This window comes from Mytilus galloprovincialis, chromosome 7 (genome assembly GCF_965363235.1).
Source record: "Mytilus galloprovincialis chromosome 7, xbMytGall1.hap1.1, whole genome shotgun sequence".
NCBI lineage: Eukaryota > Metazoa > Mollusca > Bivalvia > Mytilida > Mytilidae > Mytilus > Mytilus galloprovincialis.
The window spans coordinates 17,911,544-17,932,717 of record NC_134844.1 but is presented as its reverse complement, the minus strand read 5'-3'; the positions used below and the strand labels follow the sequence as shown (position 1 = coordinate 17,932,717).

The following is a 21,174-nucleotide window of genomic DNA, read 5'->3' as shown; positions in this document are numbered from 1 at the left end:
TGCTTTGCTCACACATTTGATCGAATATCTGTGATGACTTCTAAAATTGGGGTTTTGAAAGATATCTCCTAACATTAGAAATTTGTGAGCACGTCTTTTGTGAAAGGAAAATAACACCAATGTTTAGCCTTGTAAATATGTCAAATCTTCTATCATCTCTTGTATGTACACATCAACAAATTAAAAAAATTGCAAAAATAAAATACTAGGAATTCAGGTTAAAAAAAAAATCACAGAAGTAATATAAAATTACATTACATTATTAATTCTTTCAGTCAGTAAGAAAATACTTGAAAGATGAGATGAATAATATTGACTGTTTATAATTCTGTTTTTCCAGGTGGACCACAGATAAGATTTTCAATAGGTGCAGGAGACAGACAAGCTTTACAACCTAAACTCAATAGTGGTTTACCTTCATCTAGAAATTGTGTAGCCTTGTTATTTCAACAATTAGGTAAAATCTTTTATGATAAACTTGGAATTTATCAGGATATGACATATTTAAAAATTTTATATAAATGAGGAAATACAGTAAGTAAGATTTATATGGAGTGTAGAATTTTTTTACCACTGGTTCCTCACTATGATATATACCACATCAAATTTGCTTGAAACAATTCAAACTTTTGCCCATATCGTATGTGACAACAGAAATGTATTATATAATAGAAAAGATTTAATCAAGATTGTTTCAATCATAAGACTTGTAAAAAAAAAAGTATGAGAAAATTGCAATTTTATTGAATATCCTGATTACATTTTAAATAAAGCTACCCTCTAGTAATTTGTAATTTTATTTTCTAATTACAGGGATACAGAATACATTGGTGTTATTTTGTGCTGCTTTGACTGACCACAAAATATTGTTTCATTCCCAGAGTTTTTCACGACTAACCGATTCTTGTCAAGCAATAGTAGTACTTCATTATCCTCTCAGATTTAGGTAAATATCAGTACAGGGAATTAATATCAAAGACCAAAATAAAAATTTATTAAATATAATTTATTATCTAAGTTGGTGCTGTTTTGGTGTGTGCACATATGAAATTCTAATCACAATTGCAAAACACTTCTTATGGATATTGTCAAGTAAATTTTCATAAGTGAAATAAAACAATCATTACTATAGTCCAAAAAGGGATATCATCAAATGTAAGATTGTCAAGTTAGTTATGACAACAGACGTTTGTTTTGCATTGAGCAATGCCAATCGCAAAAAATAGTTGTAACTGGAGGAGGCATTGAGAAAAAAAAATGATGAAATTTATGTTCAGTTGAATTAACCAATTGTTTTTGTTTCAGTTATGTATATATACCAATACTCCCAGCTCATCTTGTGGAAGTATTAAGTTCACCAACACCATTCATGGCAGGCATACACTCTTCATTAGCTGATGAAACTGCTGAATTTGTAAGTTTATAAACTATAGATTGTGTTATAGAGTTCCCAAGGTAGATAACTCCACCACCTGAACTAATTTAAATATTGGTTAATGAAATTTGACCTGCATTTCACAGTTTTCATGGGAGTTACGATTAGATTGGAGGTCAATGGAGTAAATGGGCAGTTTATTTATCTTACTGAGCCTATTCCTTCCTTAAGGAGTCTACACTCAAAGGGACCATCTGATTGCCTGAAAGAATGGGATGGAGGTGCGTAAGACCTAGGAAAAGATGACCTTCAGAAAGAGCATATAATTAGTAAACATAAGTAGGAAGTCAATAAATATTGACTTATCCCAATAGTCAAGGTAATAGAGGTGTTCTCGGGACTCGAAGTTTTCAGTTTAATTATTACAATGTCCTTAAATCCTGCATACAAATAATACTATTAAAATAAAAATATAGCAACATTTCTGAATCTAAAGTACATGTATTTATTCCCGTTACTTTTCAGTTGGACGTGATCATTGTTGATATAGATCATATACACATATTTATTCCCATTGTACTTTTTAGTTGGACGTGATCATTGTGGATTTAGATGGAGGAAGTATTAAGATTCCTGAATGTGTAAATATTCCTATGATACCTGAACCAATACTCACTCGGACCAAGAAATCACTTCATTTGGTAAGGTTTTATTAAATGTTAACCTCAAGTCTCCAGTATTCAGTTGACTTATAACTTAAGTCTCTTGTTATTAAAATGTTTTACATAAATCTATTTTTCTGTGAACTTTTTTGGCTTATTAGCTGGGGATTATCTAGTTTAAATCTCACCTCAACAAAGACTGGGCTTGCTGTTTCTTTTGTCGCAAATATTGTTAAACTTTGTAGAAGTTATATGACCTAGCCCCTTCCACCATGACCCATTAACTTGGAAACTTTTGTATCTATAGTTTATATATTAAAATTTAAATTTCAATTTGCATCATACTATGAAAATAAATAACAGGCAACCTTTAGCAATAAACTGTTCAAGATATTCCATTCACCAATTCCCTGTGTATGTCGTCTTTAATTTTTAGAATTTCTTGGAATTTTTTTGTTTACTTCTCATATTTTGTATAAGTAGGAAAAAGATTTTTAGAGATGCATGTTTAATCGATTATATTTTGGTCTTTTAATTTTTGTTTTAGGTTTTTCCCCTTATTTTAAAGAATCTACTTTATACGTAAAAGCAAAACACAATGCACATAGATTTGGCCTTGAAAAAAAAATATATTCACTATTCACATATGTAATTCCACCCAAGACATATCAAGAATAATTTATTTGAAAACGATAAACAGGTTTCTGCTGTTGATAATTGTATACCAGAAACTGAGGTAATTATTGTTTTAATAAATGTTTTAAAGAATAAAAGGCACCCAATTAACAAAAAATCAGCATGTCAAATCATTTCTGTGCCTTACAATATGATTTTTTTTTTTTTGAATTTAAAACAAGATTTTGAAACATTTCTCAGCTTTATGTGAATTTTAAAACAATCTGCTGTCTTTTAGTCTAGTGTCTTTGAATGGTCTTTTTTAGAAGTCTATGTGTGCTTGAAATGAATGTTAATTTGAAGTTGAAATTTTTGATATTATAAAGCTTTTGATGAATGTGGTATAATGCATATTTCTTTTTTAAAAGTCTGCAGTTTTCTCAAATCAGTATTTGCCATGTAAAGTCTGTAAAACCAGAAGGAAATCAAACTTTACTGTCCAATTATTTCATCTCTAAAGCTTGTCATAAACAGCTTAATCTATTGTCTTGCTGAAATGAAAATAAACACAACTTTATCTTTCCAAGTTTGTCCTTTCAGATGCTTTATTATAAAAGTTTGAGCTCTTTATTTGTATACATGTTAAAAAAAAATATGCATCATGATAAAAAAAGACTATAAGAATTATAGTGTCTGTTTGTAAATTTTTGGTAAGTATCAAATGATACATATCTTGCATGTTTCAGGTATTTTTGCAGTCTATTATAGTGGGATCTAATTATATTACATATTTACCTTAAAATATGTGTCTATGTCTTTCTTATGAAGTATATATCAAAATCTTTAAGTTCATTTTTTTTTCTTTTTTAGTACTTCATGTCTTACATGTATATGCTTTTGTGTTATTGAGGGATGATGGAGTCTCCTTGTAAACTATTAATATTACAGATTATTTAAGCTTTTTCACTACTGTATAACACATATATATATATTTGATTTCAGATTTTAAACATGGATTTATTTAATGCTGATAAGGCGTTCCCTCCATCCCCTCCCAAGAAACAGATCAGTAGCGACATGAAGGTATGGATTATAGCTTTAGGAAAGTTTGTTGTACAATAAAAAGATCAAGACAGAATTATTGTCCAGAAAAATGTTCAATTTTAAATTTTAAAAGGTCACTTTAAATGCAGTCCATTAATGCTTAAAACTCTTGCATGAGTTTATGTACGAATAAACCAAAATAGGAAAAACAAGATCAGAAAAAAAATATATGCAAAATTTGCAAAATTCAATTTTGCTTATGATCTTTACCGGAATAACCTATCTTCAAAACATCGACTCTCTGTATGTTCTAATAAAAGAATATCCATATTAAGGTTTTAATGCAAAGATTAAGGATTAGACTTGGGTATTTTTTCAGATTCAATTATCAGAAGGATTTTCTAAAAGTTAAATTAACCAAAAATTTCTATTCAGTCCTACTCAGTGAAAAACATTGCAATGGCAAAAACAACAGAGCTAGCATGTATTTGTTTCAATATCATTATAAAAAATAGGAATACATGTTTTTTATGGCCCCGCAACGAAGTTGTCGGTGCCATATAGTTTTACCCTTGTCCGAAATTCTGAAAATCCGTCTTTCCGTCTTTCCGTCATTACGCAACAAACCATTATACGGAGTTTTTTTCTAAACGCCTCCAGATATTTGGCTGATTTTTGGTATGTGAGTTAACCATGATAAGTTACAGATCAAGTTTAAGTTTCGTTACGATCCACTAATTATTGCTGAAATTACGGGCTTTGGACTTTGAGAAATTGTTGAAAATCACAATTATACAGACTTTTTTTCTAAACGCCTTCAGATATTGGGCTAATTTTTGGTATGTGAGTTAACCATGATGAGTTATAGGTCAAGTGTAAGTTTCCTTCCGCTCCACTTATTTTCGCTGAAATTACGGGCTTTGAACTTTGATAAATTATTGAAAATCACAGTTATACGGATTTTTTCTCTATTCCCTTCCAGATTTTGAGCTGATTATTGATGTGTGAGACTACCATCATGTTTGTGTCCACATGTGTTTATATTGAAATTGCAGATTTTTCAACTTTTTGGGACGGGGCCATTCGTGTCGCTTTGACACATCTAGTTTTTATTATTCAGTTAAGCTGCATTATGTGAGCACCCTAGATTTGTGTTCTACCCAATAAATGCTGATATACTTGCCATTGTTATTATCTAGCTGGCCACTATGTTATATATAACTAATTGAACACTTTTTAAATACTTTTTATTCTGGATTACAAAAAATATAACCAGAAAAACCTTAAATGATCGTCGAATCATCCAAAAGTTACACATAGGAAGTAGTGCTCATTAGGAATCCTTGTGTAGTTTATTTTGACCTGTGCTTTTGGCTAAGATGTCAAAGAACAATTGTATGAAATATTTAATCGCCGAAAATCTCTTAAGACAAGTAGTTTAGATTTCCCAAATGGCAAAAGTCGTAGGAATATTGTTTGTCATCAATACGTAGTACAACTACGTCATTAGTCTATTATATAATAAGTTCAACTGTTCATGCTGTTGGCAGCAATTTCAAATTAAAAGACGAAATTATGATCTTTTCAATTTGGAGGCAGGGGTGCAAATTAGCGGTGGTCCGAGGTCCGCGACCATCCACTTTTGCAAACGGATTTTCGACTTGGTTTCTAGCTACGCCTGACGGAGTCACCTTTCACTTGCAAGAAAATAAGAAATAACTTTGCAAACCTTTTCACCAAAGTCTCCAAATAAACGATATTAAAACTTATTTTCATCATTATTATTCATGACAGCGATGTTCATTTTGTTCAACCACTAGCTTTATACAGAAAATCGCCGACAAATAATGTGTAAATTCGAGTAAAATCGTATCTGATTGACAAATACAACATTGTAAACACAATAACAATGTCTGTCGTGAAGACAAAATTTTACAATATAGCATCGGATTCCGGAAGCGGATAAGAGTAATTCCCGGTTTTGGCGATCATCTACAAAAAAATCCAGGAAGGTGACAAAATACATCTATGCATGGTAAATGAATATAAACACTAGAATTGAAAACCAAAAGATATATGTAAAAGAAAGAAAAAGCAGAAAATATTTTATACAGAAACTCAAAATTACTATTTGACAAATTTTAATGTCAAAATACAATACAATGTGACAGCAGGGAACAGTATATCTAACGAATCCATGATATCTCGGCCTATAACAAAATCAGACTATAACAAACTCGACCTATAACATAATCGGCCTCCCAAAATCTGACTATAATAAACTCGGACTACTAGAAGAATGTTGGTTGCTGTTGTTATTGGAAATTAATTTTTAATTCTTAATTTAAAATGAATTTTTATCTACAATTAATTAAATAATTTATTTTTGAACATTTTTGAAGGGGATAAAAAAAAAAATATGTTAACAAGATATACCGTATATAAAAATAAAAGTACAAAAAACTTCTTTTTAATATTGATATATTGAAAATTCACCATTGATTTGTCTTTTCAGTTTTATTATTTGTACTGAATAATGTCCCTCTCAGAATAAATTTTTGTTATATGCATATCTTAATAGTCCAGTCAATCTAGCATAAATTTTACCCTAACCCGAAAGTAATTGCAACAGAAGATTTTTAAGTTTTAATCTTTAGCATTATACCCCAAATATACACAGAAAAAAGTCCCATAAAATCTAACTTGAGGAAGACTAAAAAAATCACCATTTAAAATTCCTATGGAGATTTGCATTGAAAAGGGAGATAAATAAAGGCAACAGTAGTATACCGATGTTCAAACTCATAAATCCATGGACAAAAAACAAAATGGGGGTAACAAACTAAAACTGAGGGAAACGCATTAAATATAAGAGGAGAACAACGACACAACACTACAATGTAACACACACAGAAACGGACCAAGCAACAGACAAAATCCCACGAGAATAACAAATATAACATCAAAACCAAATACATGAATTTGGGATAGACAAGTACCGTGACACGTCTTATCGCAATGTGAATTTACACTCAAAAATAAGAGAAAACAAACGACGCAACGTTAAAATGTAACATATACAGAAACGAACTATAATATAACAATGGCCATATTCCTGACTTGGTACAGGACATTTTTAAAGAAAAAAATGGCGGGTTGAACCTTGCAAAAAAGACAGAAATATCAATAAAAATTGATACAAAATTATAAGTTTACCGCTTTCATTCATCAGAATGTATTGATTCTTAATTTTGTAGAGGTGTTTAGAGTATAACAAACAACTCTAAAGGTGTTTTCATATATTTTGTCAAGCTACAATCTAGATTTCATAATACATTAGCTGTAACCATTTATTGAATTTTTCAACATATCAAGGTAAAGAATCTAAAATTTAATAAAAATAATTAAGCATGTATTCTTCTTTTTGTGGTTTAAAGTTTCTTTAGATAAGTAAGTTGCTGCAAAAATATGATAAACATATATAAACATTACCAAATTTTTACATTATTTTTTCAAAATGGTTACATAGCTTCAAATTTGCAATTTCTTTAATGAAAAAATGCAGGAAAAAAATAAAACTACCCATAACACTTCGGTTTTGTACATTTCATGATCAGAAGATTACATAATTTAGTCAAATACAAACTTATAACCCCATCAAAGTATCATATTTTACATAATTTCAAGTAAAAACAACCAAAAACTGACCAAAAAAGACTCATTTTTGCAAGAGTTATCTCCCCTTTCAATGTTAATTTTCATAGGAAATTAAAAATGCAGATTTTAAGTTTTTCTCAAGTAAGATTTTATGGGACTTTTTTCTGTATATATAAAGGACATAATGCTATAGATTAGAACTAAAACATTTTCTGTTGCAATTAGTTTGAGGTTAAATCTTAGTTTGACTGGACTATAATTGATTATGACATCATGCCACGTGTATGGGGGTCGTGTATCGTTGACACCTTTTTAATCACCAAAGGTGAAACAAACAACTGGCACATGTACTGTTGACACCTATCTAATCACCCAAGTCAGGACAAAACTACCTATTATTACATGAAATTGGGAACTAAATATCCAAATAAATATGTCTTGTCTTGTATTGTCTATAACTGAACTTCAGTTTTTTTTTTAATTTTTTTTTATTACAAATCTTGTGTTATTATAAGACGATTCAGTAAATTGAAGTTTTTCTGGTTTCTGATCATACATTGTTTGGTGAACTCTTGGTGTGATTTATCTGTACAATGTAATACTATTTAATATAAATATGCACGAGAAAGCTTTAACATTATAAATATAATCATGTCATATAAAAAGAAATGAGGGATACATAAAACCGGTTGTTTGTATTACACATGTGAAATATAAATAATAATAGGCATTAACAAAGTTGATGTAACATACATGTTATTCCATTATCATCGTGTGTTTTCTCAATTTTTAGTGTGAGGATTACTCTAAAATACAAGCAGTCATTTTTTTATTATCTTATTACTGTATAATTAATACAATAGTTATAAATGGTTTTGATATCCATCAGGATATTCAAAATTGGTATTCAAAATAATGGTTAAATTCAGAATAGATTTTATGTTGAAACTTATTAATATAATATTTACCTTGCTCAAAGTTGGCTACAAAACCCTGAACTTCTGCTGGTCTTAGAAGTACTTCTTTCAGCCTTCATATTTTTTTTCATGTTATTTTATAGAAGTATTTGGTGAGATCAAAGAAGTCTCTGTTGTTGTTTCAATTTTATCTATTTTTAGATATATGTATAATAAATGTTTGCCTCGGCTTGCCTTTCTAAATACATTGTATCTGTTTGATGTGACCATTTGAATATAATTATACTTTTCAATTGCTGAATCCATTAATAAAGAATTAATTTACAGATTAGTGAAATTGTTAAGAAACCATTCACTGTCAATCAAATTTCTCTTTGTTTATATACTAATCATAAACACCAAGGATTAAACACAATCGTAGTCCGAGTTTGTTCAATATATTTCTGCATATAAATAATGGTAGGCCGAGTTTGTTATAGTCCGAGTTTGTTATAGTCCGATTTTGTTATAGGTCGATTTTGTTTTAGTTCGAGTTATCCAGATGCGTATCTAACAATATATATGTTCATGGTCACAGTATAAATTTTCTTTATCAGTGATAAATGATGATAATGCATGTGAGATGCTTTTAAAGTAAAAACATATTACTGCAATTTTGAAGGGTCAATTAAAGTAGCTGAAAGTTTCTTACTTTATTTTCACAAATAATGCAACAATATTATATAATACCTGCATGTAAGCAAATCATGTGATATATAGGTGGCGTCCTTTGGGCCACTCTACCCCTCCTGTTTGATAACTTTGAAACGGTCAAGATCCCTTAACCATATATTCAAGTATAGGACAATATAATAAATCAAATAAAATATAGGGGAGTCCCTGGAGTCACCCCACCCCCTCCTGTTTGAGAACTTTGAAACGGTCGAGATCCCCACCCCTTAACCATATACATGTTTATGACAATATGAAAAATCAAAAGAAATATAGGGATGGTCACTGGGGGTCACCCCTGCCCTCCTGTTTTATAATTTAAAAACGGTTGAGATCCCCACCCCTAAACAATATATATTCATGTATGGGACAATATAACAAATCAGATGAAATATAGAGGAAGTCCCTTGGGTCACCCCACCCCTCCTGTTTGAGAATTTGAAAACCGTTGAGATACCCACCCCTTAACCATATATATTCATGTATGGGACAATATAACAATTCAAATGAAATATAGCGGGAGTCCCTGGGGTTACCGTACACCCTCCTGTTTGAGAACTTGGAAATGGTCAAGATCCTCACCCCCTAAACCATATATACTCATGTATTGGACAATATGACAAATCAAATGAAATATAGGGGAAGTCCCCTGTGGTCACCCCACCCCTCCTGTTTGAGAACTTGGAAACGGTCGAGATCCCCACACCGAAAAAATATGTATTCGTGTATGGGCTAATATAACTAATTAAATGAAATATAGGGGGAGTCCCTGGGGTCACCCTACCCCCTCCTGTTTTAGAACTTGGAAACCGATGAGATCCCCACCCCTTAACCATATATATTCATGTATGGGACAAAATAACCAATCATTTACATTAACTATGGGCAGGTCAGTCAGACCTCAACTTTGATCCCTGTAGTAGTGAACATTTGTCTGATTCGTGTCTCAAAACTTTTGTACTATAGAACACAAACTCAGTTTTCTTTCCAGGGAAACCAGTCCATTCATACTATTACTGTACATGTTCATACTAAGTCAACTTGGTCTACTAGCAGTCAACTTAAACCAATGTTAACTACCAAGTAGAACAACTGCAATCATTGCGAACTTGTACCACTGCAGACTCACCATAAAAAATATACATTGTCATTTGATATATGCATTGCTTTTCAAACCTTGATAACATATAAATTATTTGCCTTAATAATTAATTCATTAGATAAACATAAATGTACTATTATATGAATGTTTAATGTTGAAGCACCACAGTTTTCATAACTATGTTTGCCTTGGTTTTTGGAAAGATTAGAACTTGTTCTAAATCTTTACTTAGGCACTGGCCTCCCTAACAACATGACAGGTTAGCTACTATTACTAAATGTAAACACACTGAAATATAGTTCGCTATAGTTCTCATGTATGTGCACATAATACACATATAAACTGACAAAATGGGTATATTTTTAGAGCAGTTTATTCAAGAATGTATGTCATTAAGGTGTGTTGATGTGCAGGCTTTTTTTTTAAACATTTTGATTAGGTAATTGGGTATTGATACAGTACTAGTATGAATGACAACTGTAATTATCAACAAACAATCAGAGACAAGGTAGACCTTTAATTACAATGCCCCACCTCCTAAACTGTCAATCAAATTGACCACATTACCTTTCAACCTCTGTCTTACATAATTATACATACCCATCAATATACAATTCAATATACAAATATTTGACCTTATAATTGAATACACAAATGTATATTTTAGATATTTGATATATATAAGGATGATAGATTTATTTATTGCCTATTTCTTTTGATCTACATTACATAAAGTGATTGTGTAAATTATGTCTGAAAGATAAATGATAGATGGATTAACAAGATCTTTAAAAAAAAAATGAAATATTAATATAAATGTTATTCAAGTAAGGCCTATAATTTACTTAATAAATTTTCAATAATCATCTGTAGTAATTCAACAATCTAGATTAGTTCACTTATTTTTTTTATCAGGATTTTGCTTGAAACAGTTTTAAAATTTTAAAACTTTTAATTATAACAAACCATTGTTAATTAGTTTATTCCCCATCAATCATAATGTCTATTTTAGTCATTTGAATTTTTATTAGAAGTAAATATATATGTTTGCAATCAAGAAAGAATCCACATTTCAATCAAATAAGTTTTTTAAGTATTATGTTGAAAAAGTACATTTTCAATGCTCTGTGCTGAAAAATGCCTTAAAAATTGATAAAAAGGCAGTAGAAGAATTTTTGATTTGCAATTTTTTGTTTGTTTGCAATATGTTCAGAATAGGCAACACTATTTGGATAAGATATAAACTGCAGTTTTAATAAAATTGTGCAAATTAAGAGAACCATATGATTTAATTTGAGCTCATTTTATCCTCATACTGGATAAGCACTTTTCCTTCTAAAGACCTCCTTTTAATGCAATTTTCAGCAATAGTGCTTTATTAATGTTCATTTTCCCCCACCATACCTTAATATGAAATTATTCAAACTACTCTTCTAATCTTTCCATGAGTGATTTCCATCACTTTGATTGGTTAACTGCCTTCAGCGCTTACAGCGCTTTGATTTATTAAGATGTTAAATGTATTTTATAATATTTTTTTTATTTTCAGGACAAGGAAATTCGTGCAGTATTTATTCGTCTATTTGCTGAATTATTGACGGGGTACAGAACATGTCTCACTGTGATCAGAATACATCCGGAACCATTCATCACTTTTCATAAAGTCAGTTAATAATCAATTATGAAAAGTCATATTCATTTCATATTTAAATGGGTACAGCTGAACTAAATTTACTCTGACATCAATGATAAATTTCCATTTACAACCCCATTTATACCACAGGCCAATTATTGCAAAAGGTTCTTTACTGAGCAAATAGTAAAATGTCTTACCAGATGTTATCTTTTTGCCAAACACAAGTTTAGATGTAAAAAAAAAAAAAAAAAAGAATTTCTGTTCTGTAATAAAAACAAATTCTATATGCTCCTTATTATATAAATTTTCTTAAGGATGTTCGCTACTCTGTTAAAAAATAACGAGCTTTTTAAAAGACTATTTTGAATTGATAGTATATAAATAAAGAAACTAAGAAAGTAGAAAAAAAATGAGGGTTCGTGTGCTCGTTTTTGAGATATAAGCCATTGAAAATTTGGCGGGAATTAATTCTCTCTAGGTTTTTCATATATTCAACATTGGCACCTTATTTGTTTCAAAGTAAGAAAAAATAACAAGAATTTTATAAAATTTTGAAATATGACTTTTTAAACTTTATGTAATAAAATTATGAAAAGAAAAGTAGGGGTTAGTGGGCAAAATTTTTTAATGACAATACATGGATAAAACCAGAGAATTCCGAAAATCTGGCAAAAAATCAAAATATGGAGGAGCAAACATCCTTAAATGCGGCTTTTGTGATTTTGTAGAAATGATTTTTTGGAAAATTTGATCATTAACCTATATTTTCCTTTCAGGCCAATTTCCTGAGTAACCGAGGTTTTATAGAAGATGATTTTCTAGTACGAGTTTTAGATTGTATGGCTTTTGGTGGATTTGTGCAAGAAAGAGGTCCACCATATCGTGTCTGTGATATTTTTGACGAGGTAAGTACTTTGAAAGAGAGCTAGCTGAGGCCAACCTCCGGATGCTGGATTTTCGTGCTGCTTTGAAGACCCAATGGTGGCCTTCGGCTGTTATCTTCTCTTTGATCGGGTTGTTGCCTCTTTGACATATTCCCCATTTCCATTCTCAATTTTATTATAAATTTCTCAGAAAAAAAAAGCGACCATTTGACCATTTGCGAACAGAAAAAATAGCTTTTCTCACCATTATGTTAAGCTTTAATCTTGTTTAAAGATGTAAGTAGTCAAAACAAGGAATACTTCATGTAATTGATGTATTTGAAATATAAGTTAAAATTGTAAGACTAAATTCGACACCTAAATTTGTTTTAATAGAATAAAATTTTAATTTTAGATCTATGCAAATATACAAGATTTATTAACAGAAGAAAGATCTGATCCAAACAAAATGTTAGAAAACATTAAAGATTTAGCAAAACAGCTGTATACAAATGTAAGTATTAAATTACTGGTATGTATGATCAGAAAAACATTAAAGACTTAGTTGTAGACAGCTACATACAAATGTGAGTATTTATTAAATTACTGGTATGTATGATCAGAAAAACATTAAAGACTTGGTTGTAGACAGCTACATACAAATGTGAGTATTTATTAAATTACTGGTATGTATAATCAGAAAAACATTAAAGACTTGGTTGTAGACAGCTACATACAAATGTGAGTATTTATTAAATTACTGGTATGTATGATCAGAAAAACATTAAAGACTTGGTTGTAGACAGCTACATACAAATGTGAGTATTTATTAAATTACTGGTATGTATGATCAGAAAAACATTAAAGACTTGGTTGTAGACAGCTACAAACAAATGTGAGTATTTATTAAATTACTGGTATGTATAATCAGAAAAACATTAAAGACTTGGTTGTAGACAGCTACATACAAATGTGAGTATTTATTAAATTACTGGTATGTATGATCAGAAAAACATTAAAGACTTAGTTGTAGACAGCTACATACAAATGTGAGTATTTATTAAATTACTGGTATGTATGATCAGAAAAACATTAAAGACTTAGTTGTAGACAGCTACATACAAATGTGAGTATTTATTAAATTACTGGTATGTATAATCAGAAAAACATTAAAGACTTGGTTGTAGACAGCTACATACAAATGTGAGTATTTATTAAATTACTGGTATGTATGATCAGAAAAACATTAAAGACTTGGTTGTAGACAGCTACATACAAATGTGAGTATTTATTAAATTACTGGTATGTATGATCAGAAAAACATTAAAGACTTGGTTGTAGACAGCTACATACAAATGTGAGTATTTATTAAATTACTGGTATGTATGATCAGAAAAACATTAAAGACTTGGTTGTAGACAGCTACATACAAATGTGAGTATTTATTAAATTACTGGTATGTATGATCAGAAAAACATTAAAGACTTGGTTGAAGACAGCTACATACAAATGTGAGTATTTATTAAATTACTGGTATGTATGATCAGAAAAACATTAAAGACTTGGTTGTAGACAGCTACATACAAATGTGAGTATTTATTAAATTACTGGTATGTATGATCAGAAAAACATTCAAGAATTGGTTGTAGACAGCTACATACAAATGTGAGTATTTATTAAATTACTGGTATGTATGATCAGAAAAACATTCAAGACTTGGTTGTAGACAGCTACATACAAATGTGAGTATTTATTAAATTACTGGTATGTATAATCAGAAAAACATTAAAGACTTCGTTGTAGACAGCTACATACAAATGTGAGTATTTATTAAATTACTGGTATGTATGATCAGAAAAACATTAAAGACTTGGTTGTAGACAGCTACATACAAATGTGAGTATTTATTAAATTACTGGTATGTATAGTCAGAAAAACATTAAAGACTTGGTTGAAGACAGCTACATACAAATGTGAGTATTTATTAAATTACTGGTATGTATAATCAGAAAAACATTAAAGACTTGGTTGAAGACAGCTACATACAAATGTGAGTATTCATTAAATTACTGGTATGTATAATCAGAAAAACATTAAAGACTTGGTTGAAGACAGCTACATACAAATGTGAGTATTTATTAAATTACTGGTATGTATGATCAGAAAAACATTAAAGACTTGGTTGTAGACAGCTACATACAAATGTGAGTATTTATTAAATTACTGGTATGTATGATCAGAAAAACATTAAAGACTTGGTTGTAGACAGCTACATACAAATGTGAGTATTTATTAAATTACTGGTATGTATGATCAGAAAAACATTAAAGACTTGGTTGTAGACAGCTACATACAAATGTGAGTATTTATTAAATTACTGGTATGTATAATCAGAAAAACATTAAAAGACTTGGTTGTAGACAGCTACATACAAATGTGAGTATTTATTAAATTACTGGTATGTATGATCAGAAAAACATTAAAGACTTGGTTGAAGACAGCTACATACAAATGTGAGTATTTATTAAATTACTGGTATGTATAATCAGAAAAACATTAAAGACTTGGTTGTAGACAGCTACATACAAATGTGAGTATTTATTAAATTACTGGTATGTATGATCAGAAAAACATTAAAGACTTGGTTGTAGACAGCTACATACAAATGTGAGTATTTATTAAATTACTGGTATGTATGATCAGAAAAACATTAAAGACTTGGTTGTAGACAGCTACATACAAATGTGAGTATTTTATAAATTACTGGTATGTATGATCAGAAAAACATTAAAGACTTGGTTGAAGACAGCTACATACAAATGTGAGTATTCATTAAATTACTGGTATGTATGATCAGAAAAACATTAAAGACTTGGTTGTAGACAGCTAAATACAAATGTGAGTATTTATTAAATTACTGGTATGTATGATCAGAAAAACATTAAAGACTTGGTTGTAGACAGCTACATACAAATGTGAGTATTCATTAAATTACTGGTATGTATAATCAGAAAAACATTAAAGACTTGGTTGTAGACAGCTACATACAAATGTGAGTATTTTATAAATTACTGGTATGTATGATCAGAAAAACATTAAAGACTTGGTTGAAGACAGCTACATACAATTGGAAGTACTTGTATGTCAGATACTTATTCATGTGAAAATTGAAAGTGGTCAAAACTTTAGATAATTGGATGCCTTACAGTCTTATGCTCACCTTTAAGTGAACTTTGGATTGTAACATATAATTGAAATTTAAAGAAATCCTTTAAATTGAAAAAAAGATCACAACATTATACAATTTGTTGTATATTACTTAACCAGTATAAAGAATATATATTTTGTTGTAAATAAGACACTACAAAAATAAAAAAATCTTCTTTTGATTTCAAATTCATAACAAATCCATGGTATAAAACTAACAAATGATCTTAAAAAGTGTGAGGACTGAATTAATTAAGCAAATATAGAACTTGAAATAGGTATTTGGTGACTGGGTTACTTAAGGAAGTGTAAAAATATTTTTCAAACACCTGTTGAGTTTGTTGAAATTATTCATTATAGTCCCAAAATATAAGTTTTATCTCAGGTGCCTGTCTTCAAGCATTTCATACATATTGAACTTATTAGCAAAATTAAAGATTTTAAAATATAGTAAAATATTGTTTTAAATGTTTGCAGGAATATCCAAATCCTCAACCATACGTCCAGAAAGTGCCAAAACCAACAGAGGAAGCCTACAAGAGAATTCATCAACCACAGTTCCCATATTTAGACTGGTTACATGTTCAAGAAGTTATTGATGAGGGCATTGCTAAAAACAATCTTAAATCTAAGTAAGGAATTATATTACATTACCAATATCAACTTTTGAATTAGAAAGTCTGCAAGCTACTTTGATAAATTTAATTGCCAATTTCATAAGAAGTATATTTGTTTTAAAATGAGAGATGTATTTAAACTGTATAAAGTTAACCTCACTATTGATAAGCTTTGAACTTTGTATTTATGGTGACAAATTGTGCTGTTATTTTGTGTTGGTAATTCATAATAATTAAGTTTTTTCAAACTTAGCAATAAAGATATAAGGATCATTTAGCTAATGAAGTATTTCGTTCAGAACAATTTTCTTGTTTTTAACAGATTTAGCAATATGAGACCACATCAGTTACGGATAGTACCTATAGGTCCACCCTCAGCCACGCTGACAGAGAGACAGAGGATGGTAGATAACAATGCCAGACGGCTCGAAGTCCTCAGGAATTGTGTTAATTTTATATTTGAAAATAAGATCTCAGATGGTAGAATTGTAAGTTTTTATATTTATATGTTACTATGTTAATTATCTATTACCATGTAAATTATAATCTTTATCTATAACAATTTAAATTATCTGTAACAATGTAAATCATTTATTACAATGTAAATTATCTATTACATTGTAAAATATCTATTACATTGTAAATTACATATTACAATGTAAATTATCTTTTATAATGGTAAATTATCTTTTACAATTTAGTTGCTGTAATTTTATTTTCACCCTAAAAATTAAAGAAAAGAAGTTAACACATGATCAAAAGAAGAACACATATGAACAATATTATTTTCATCTTAGGCCAAATAAAAATATATGTGTGGTTCCAGTAACCTACCGTCCCTACTTTTTGGGCTTAAAAATAGCCTACTCTAAAGATTTTATTGTCATTTTTCATTAAGCACTGTTAAAGTCAGAATGTTGCTCCCATAGACTCAATGTAAAAAAAACAACATAAAATAAAGAAAAATCTCTACCTACCTACCCTAACTTTTTTTCAGATGTAACTGTAACCACACATACTTTTTTATTTGGCCTTACAAAAAGTGATGGCTATGAATAAATAAAATTGAGAATGAAAATAGAGAATATATTATATATATTATATATCATATATTATAGCAAAATTTTGGTAAATAGTTTGGACTAAGTTTTAAATATTGACAATCAAAAGCTATAGAAATTAATGATAAAAATTACATAGATGTGACAGTTTTAAGTAAGATTTGTAACAGAGATTGTAGCCATAATTAATATAATTTTACATTACAGATATTTCCAGCAGTTTTGAGGGCACTTAAGAGTAGAGTAGCTAGAATTGCCTTAACACAAGAACTTAGCTACCATATACGTAGTAATAGGGCTATGTTAGAACACCAACAGTTTGATCTGGTGGTCAAGTTACTTAACTGTGCTTTACAGGTAAGTTAACACAAGAACTTAGCTACCATATACGTAGTAATAGGGCTATGTTAGAACATCAACAGTTTGATCTGGTGGTCAAGTTTCTTAACTGTGCTTTACAGGTAGGCTATTATAGCAAAATGACTGATTGATTTAAGGTTCATGGTACTTAACTGCTTTAAAGATAGGTTCCTGTTGAATATGATTTTTTAAATAGTTTTGGCTTCCTTTTGGGTTTTATTCTGGTATAAGCATTACGATCAGAAAAACCAATATGGTTTACAGTGCATGTTTGAGATATATTTTGGCCAAATTTGAATAATAATTCAATATGTATCAGTAGAATATTCTTAACCAAATCAAAATATGTCTATGAACTGATAGACAAAAAACTTAATGTGCTTAATGTTGTGCTTGTTAGTGGTAAAAAGAGAGTGTCTTCTTCCATTTGAAATGAATAAAAAGGAAATCCTGGTAAAAGTTAATGAACCAGTAACTGTAAAATACTTTGCAAATGTTGGAAAAAAAGTAATAGTTTTATTAACCAAACTTTCATTTAAAAAGTTTGCTGTTATTTCATGGAACATTATACACTAACACTCTTTGTGTATTATAAAGTTAGAGAGTAACCACTTAACATTGATTTATTACAGAATGATTCTAATATGGATGAGAATGGTGTGGCAGCAGCTATATTACCTCTGGCCACTTCCTTCTGTAGGGTAAGTATTGTATTAATTTATGTGGAGTATTCATTATGTCTTGAGAAATTCTGATTTTATAGTATGTTTTTATTTATTTTGATTATTTAATATTTCTTTAGAAAGTTTGGATTTCAAAGTTTATAAAAAATGAAATAGTGTGAAACAAAGATGTATTGGACAGGGGTAGATGTACAGGCAACATTTCATTTTATTGGAAGCTGCTTAATACCCCAGAACCATACACGCATATACTAATAATGTGTATGCAGTTTCTTTATTATATTTTATTAGACTAAACAGTGATGACAGAATGATTGTGTGTGAAAATATTTTATGATATTTAACTTTTTTTTACCAGAAATTATGCACTGGAGTGATACAATTTGCCTATACTTGTGTTCAAGAACATGCTGTTTGGGCCACTCTACAGTTCTGGGAGGCTGCATTCTACCAGGATGTACAAAAACAAATCAGACAGCTGTACGCCCCTCATTATGAAGAAGTTAAGGATGGAGCATGTAGTCCTTCAACTCATGTAAGTCAGCTATATACTGTAAAACAAATCATTTTCGCTTATTCTTTATTTTGTGTTTATCCCTTTCTAGCCAATTTCTCGATTCTCAAATTTACTTCATGTAGATGAATAAGGAAAATCCCAGTTTTACATATACTGTAAACCAACTTATTTTCGCGAGCGAATTATTTTCGCGACATTCGCGAGTAGAAAAATAATGCAAATATAAATTGTCGGAAATATGTTTTGACTTGGATCTTTACTTACCAAGTAGATAAGAAATTCACGAAATTAAAAAGACGCGAAATCGTAAAATGCGATATAAAGTATCCGCGAAAATAAGTTGGTTTACAGTACACTATGATTGATATTGTCATTATTTTTATACTCATGAAAGTCGTAAAAATAAATTAATTTAGAAAATTAGTTGCTTTGCAGTATTGAAGAATAAGATTATTGCAATTAGTAGGGGGTAAAAAATCTTGTTTTAGACCTTATACAAGTCCAATCATTTAATGTTTCTAATAAAGAGCATAGTATAAAGGGCAGAGAAAATTATCTTGCATAAGAAGTAAAACCAGTTATGTAATATTTCCTAAAAAAGCATAACATAGACAATTTTCAAATTCATGCACTTTCCTACGTCACAATGCGTAGGTCAGGTCTCAGTAAGAACTGATTATTCATTGACTAAATTGCACTATTTGACTTAGGTCAACCTGTGTAACTCATTCATACAAAATAACACAAGATTGGTGTATTCCCAAGGATCGTACTTGTACATCTTAAAGATATCCTATAATATAATACTTAGTTTATGGATAAGAAATTGATTTATACATAAACAGTACCATGTTTGTTTTCAGCCAAATGAGCTAGGGATAGTGTGGAATAAAACACAATCTACAACACCAGATACAAAAAGAAGATCAGGGATTAGACCTAGAGAGATTGGTGCACTAGAAATAGCAGCTGAACAGGTAAGTCTGTAGTTGGTTAAACATGGGCCTTTTATGATTTACCTAAAAGTCTTGGCTAATCTTTAAAAGCCTTGTGGTAACCTATACCTGACATCTTATATTCATTTAAGAATTAAATGCTTCTTTTTGTAACTTAATTGGGGTGTAAAAGCATTGACTGAAGTACATTTTGTATTCCGCACATCATTCTAAAAATGTGTGCACGGTCAAAGCTTTTACAACCCTATGAAGTTACAAAATGAAGCATTCAATACAAATAATTACATTTTTTAGCTAGGATCATGAAAACACGATTTTTATCAAGTTTTTATTTAATTTTAAAATTACCTGTGCACTTTATTGTGGGACCTTGTGTCATCATGAATGATAAATTTCATTGTGTAATGAAATTGACTATTAAAGGAATAACGCAAGATTGCAGTGTAACTAATCAGAATAACGTATTATAATGAAACATATATCTGATGTAATTATATACATGTAAAGATTAAATTGTTTTTCTTAAATCTTTGCTGAGCTAGGTAACAGTTACCTACAATGTTTTGTCTGAAACAGTTTAATTTTATAAACCACAATTTTAATTATTATTGACTAGTTTTTATTTTAACAAAAATTTCTGACTTAAATGTATTAAAAAGCATATCGCTTTTATCTTTATGAACAGTGAAAATTGACTATATATATTTATCATTAGTTTGAGCTAAAGTAAAATTTTTGAAAAAATCAAAAGTTAATAAAGTTTCTTCTTTTCTGATTTGTGTAGAATTTTTTGCTGCATGGATTCACTTATATTTGAAAATAAAAATAGAAATCTTGATTTTATAACTTTCAGTTACGAGTATGGCCAAGTCTGACAAAGGAAAAGAAGGAAGAGATGATAAACAATGAAGAATCAACAGTTTACAGTCAAGCCATACATTATGCTAATCGTATGGTATATATGAGGGTCCCACTGGACACCAAGACAAGTCTAAAAACTTACACAGATTGGGAGAGTAATAGCAACAGTAACATAACAGCAAGGTTTGTATCATAAATAGTCTGTAGGCCTCTATCAGTCAGGGGCATTACTTAAACAAGTAACATTTAAAATTACCTATACAAGTAATATTGAAAACGAGGCTATTTTAAATATTACTTATATAAATTACTTTTCTAAATATTATTTTT

At 29.8% G+C, this 21,174-nt stretch overlaps 1 protein-coding gene across 9 annotated transcripts in view; it reads left to right on the top strand.

Moving 5' to 3' along the window:
• Positions 1-21,174, top strand: part of LOC143082445 (myotubularin-related protein 13-like) — a 78,223-nt gene that overhangs the window by 20,341 nt on the left and 36,708 nt on the right. For all 9 annotated transcript variants that reach the window (XM_076258107.1, XM_076258105.1, XM_076258102.1 and 6 more), the window contains 15 exons: positions 341-457; positions 814-946; positions 1,306-1,414; positions 1,963-2,076; positions 3,655-3,735; positions 11,633-11,746; positions 12,496-12,624; positions 12,998-13,096; positions 16,267-16,421; positions 16,729-16,894; positions 17,675-17,824; positions 18,460-18,528; positions 18,869-19,045; positions 19,891-20,004; positions 20,837-21,027. In XM_076258107.1, the coding sequence (XP_076114222.1) occupies positions 341-457; positions 814-946; positions 1,306-1,414; positions 1,963-2,076; positions 3,655-3,735; positions 11,633-11,746; positions 12,496-12,624; positions 12,998-13,096; positions 16,267-16,421; positions 16,729-16,894; positions 17,675-17,824; positions 18,460-18,528; positions 18,869-19,045; positions 19,891-20,004; positions 20,837-21,027 (1,918 nt within the window). The remainder of the gene's footprint in view (positions 1-340; positions 458-813; positions 947-1,305; positions 1,415-1,962; positions 2,077-3,654; positions 3,736-11,632; positions 11,747-12,495; positions 12,625-12,997; positions 13,097-16,266; positions 16,422-16,728; positions 16,895-17,674; positions 17,825-18,459; positions 18,529-18,868; positions 19,046-19,890; positions 20,005-20,836; positions 21,028-21,174) is intronic.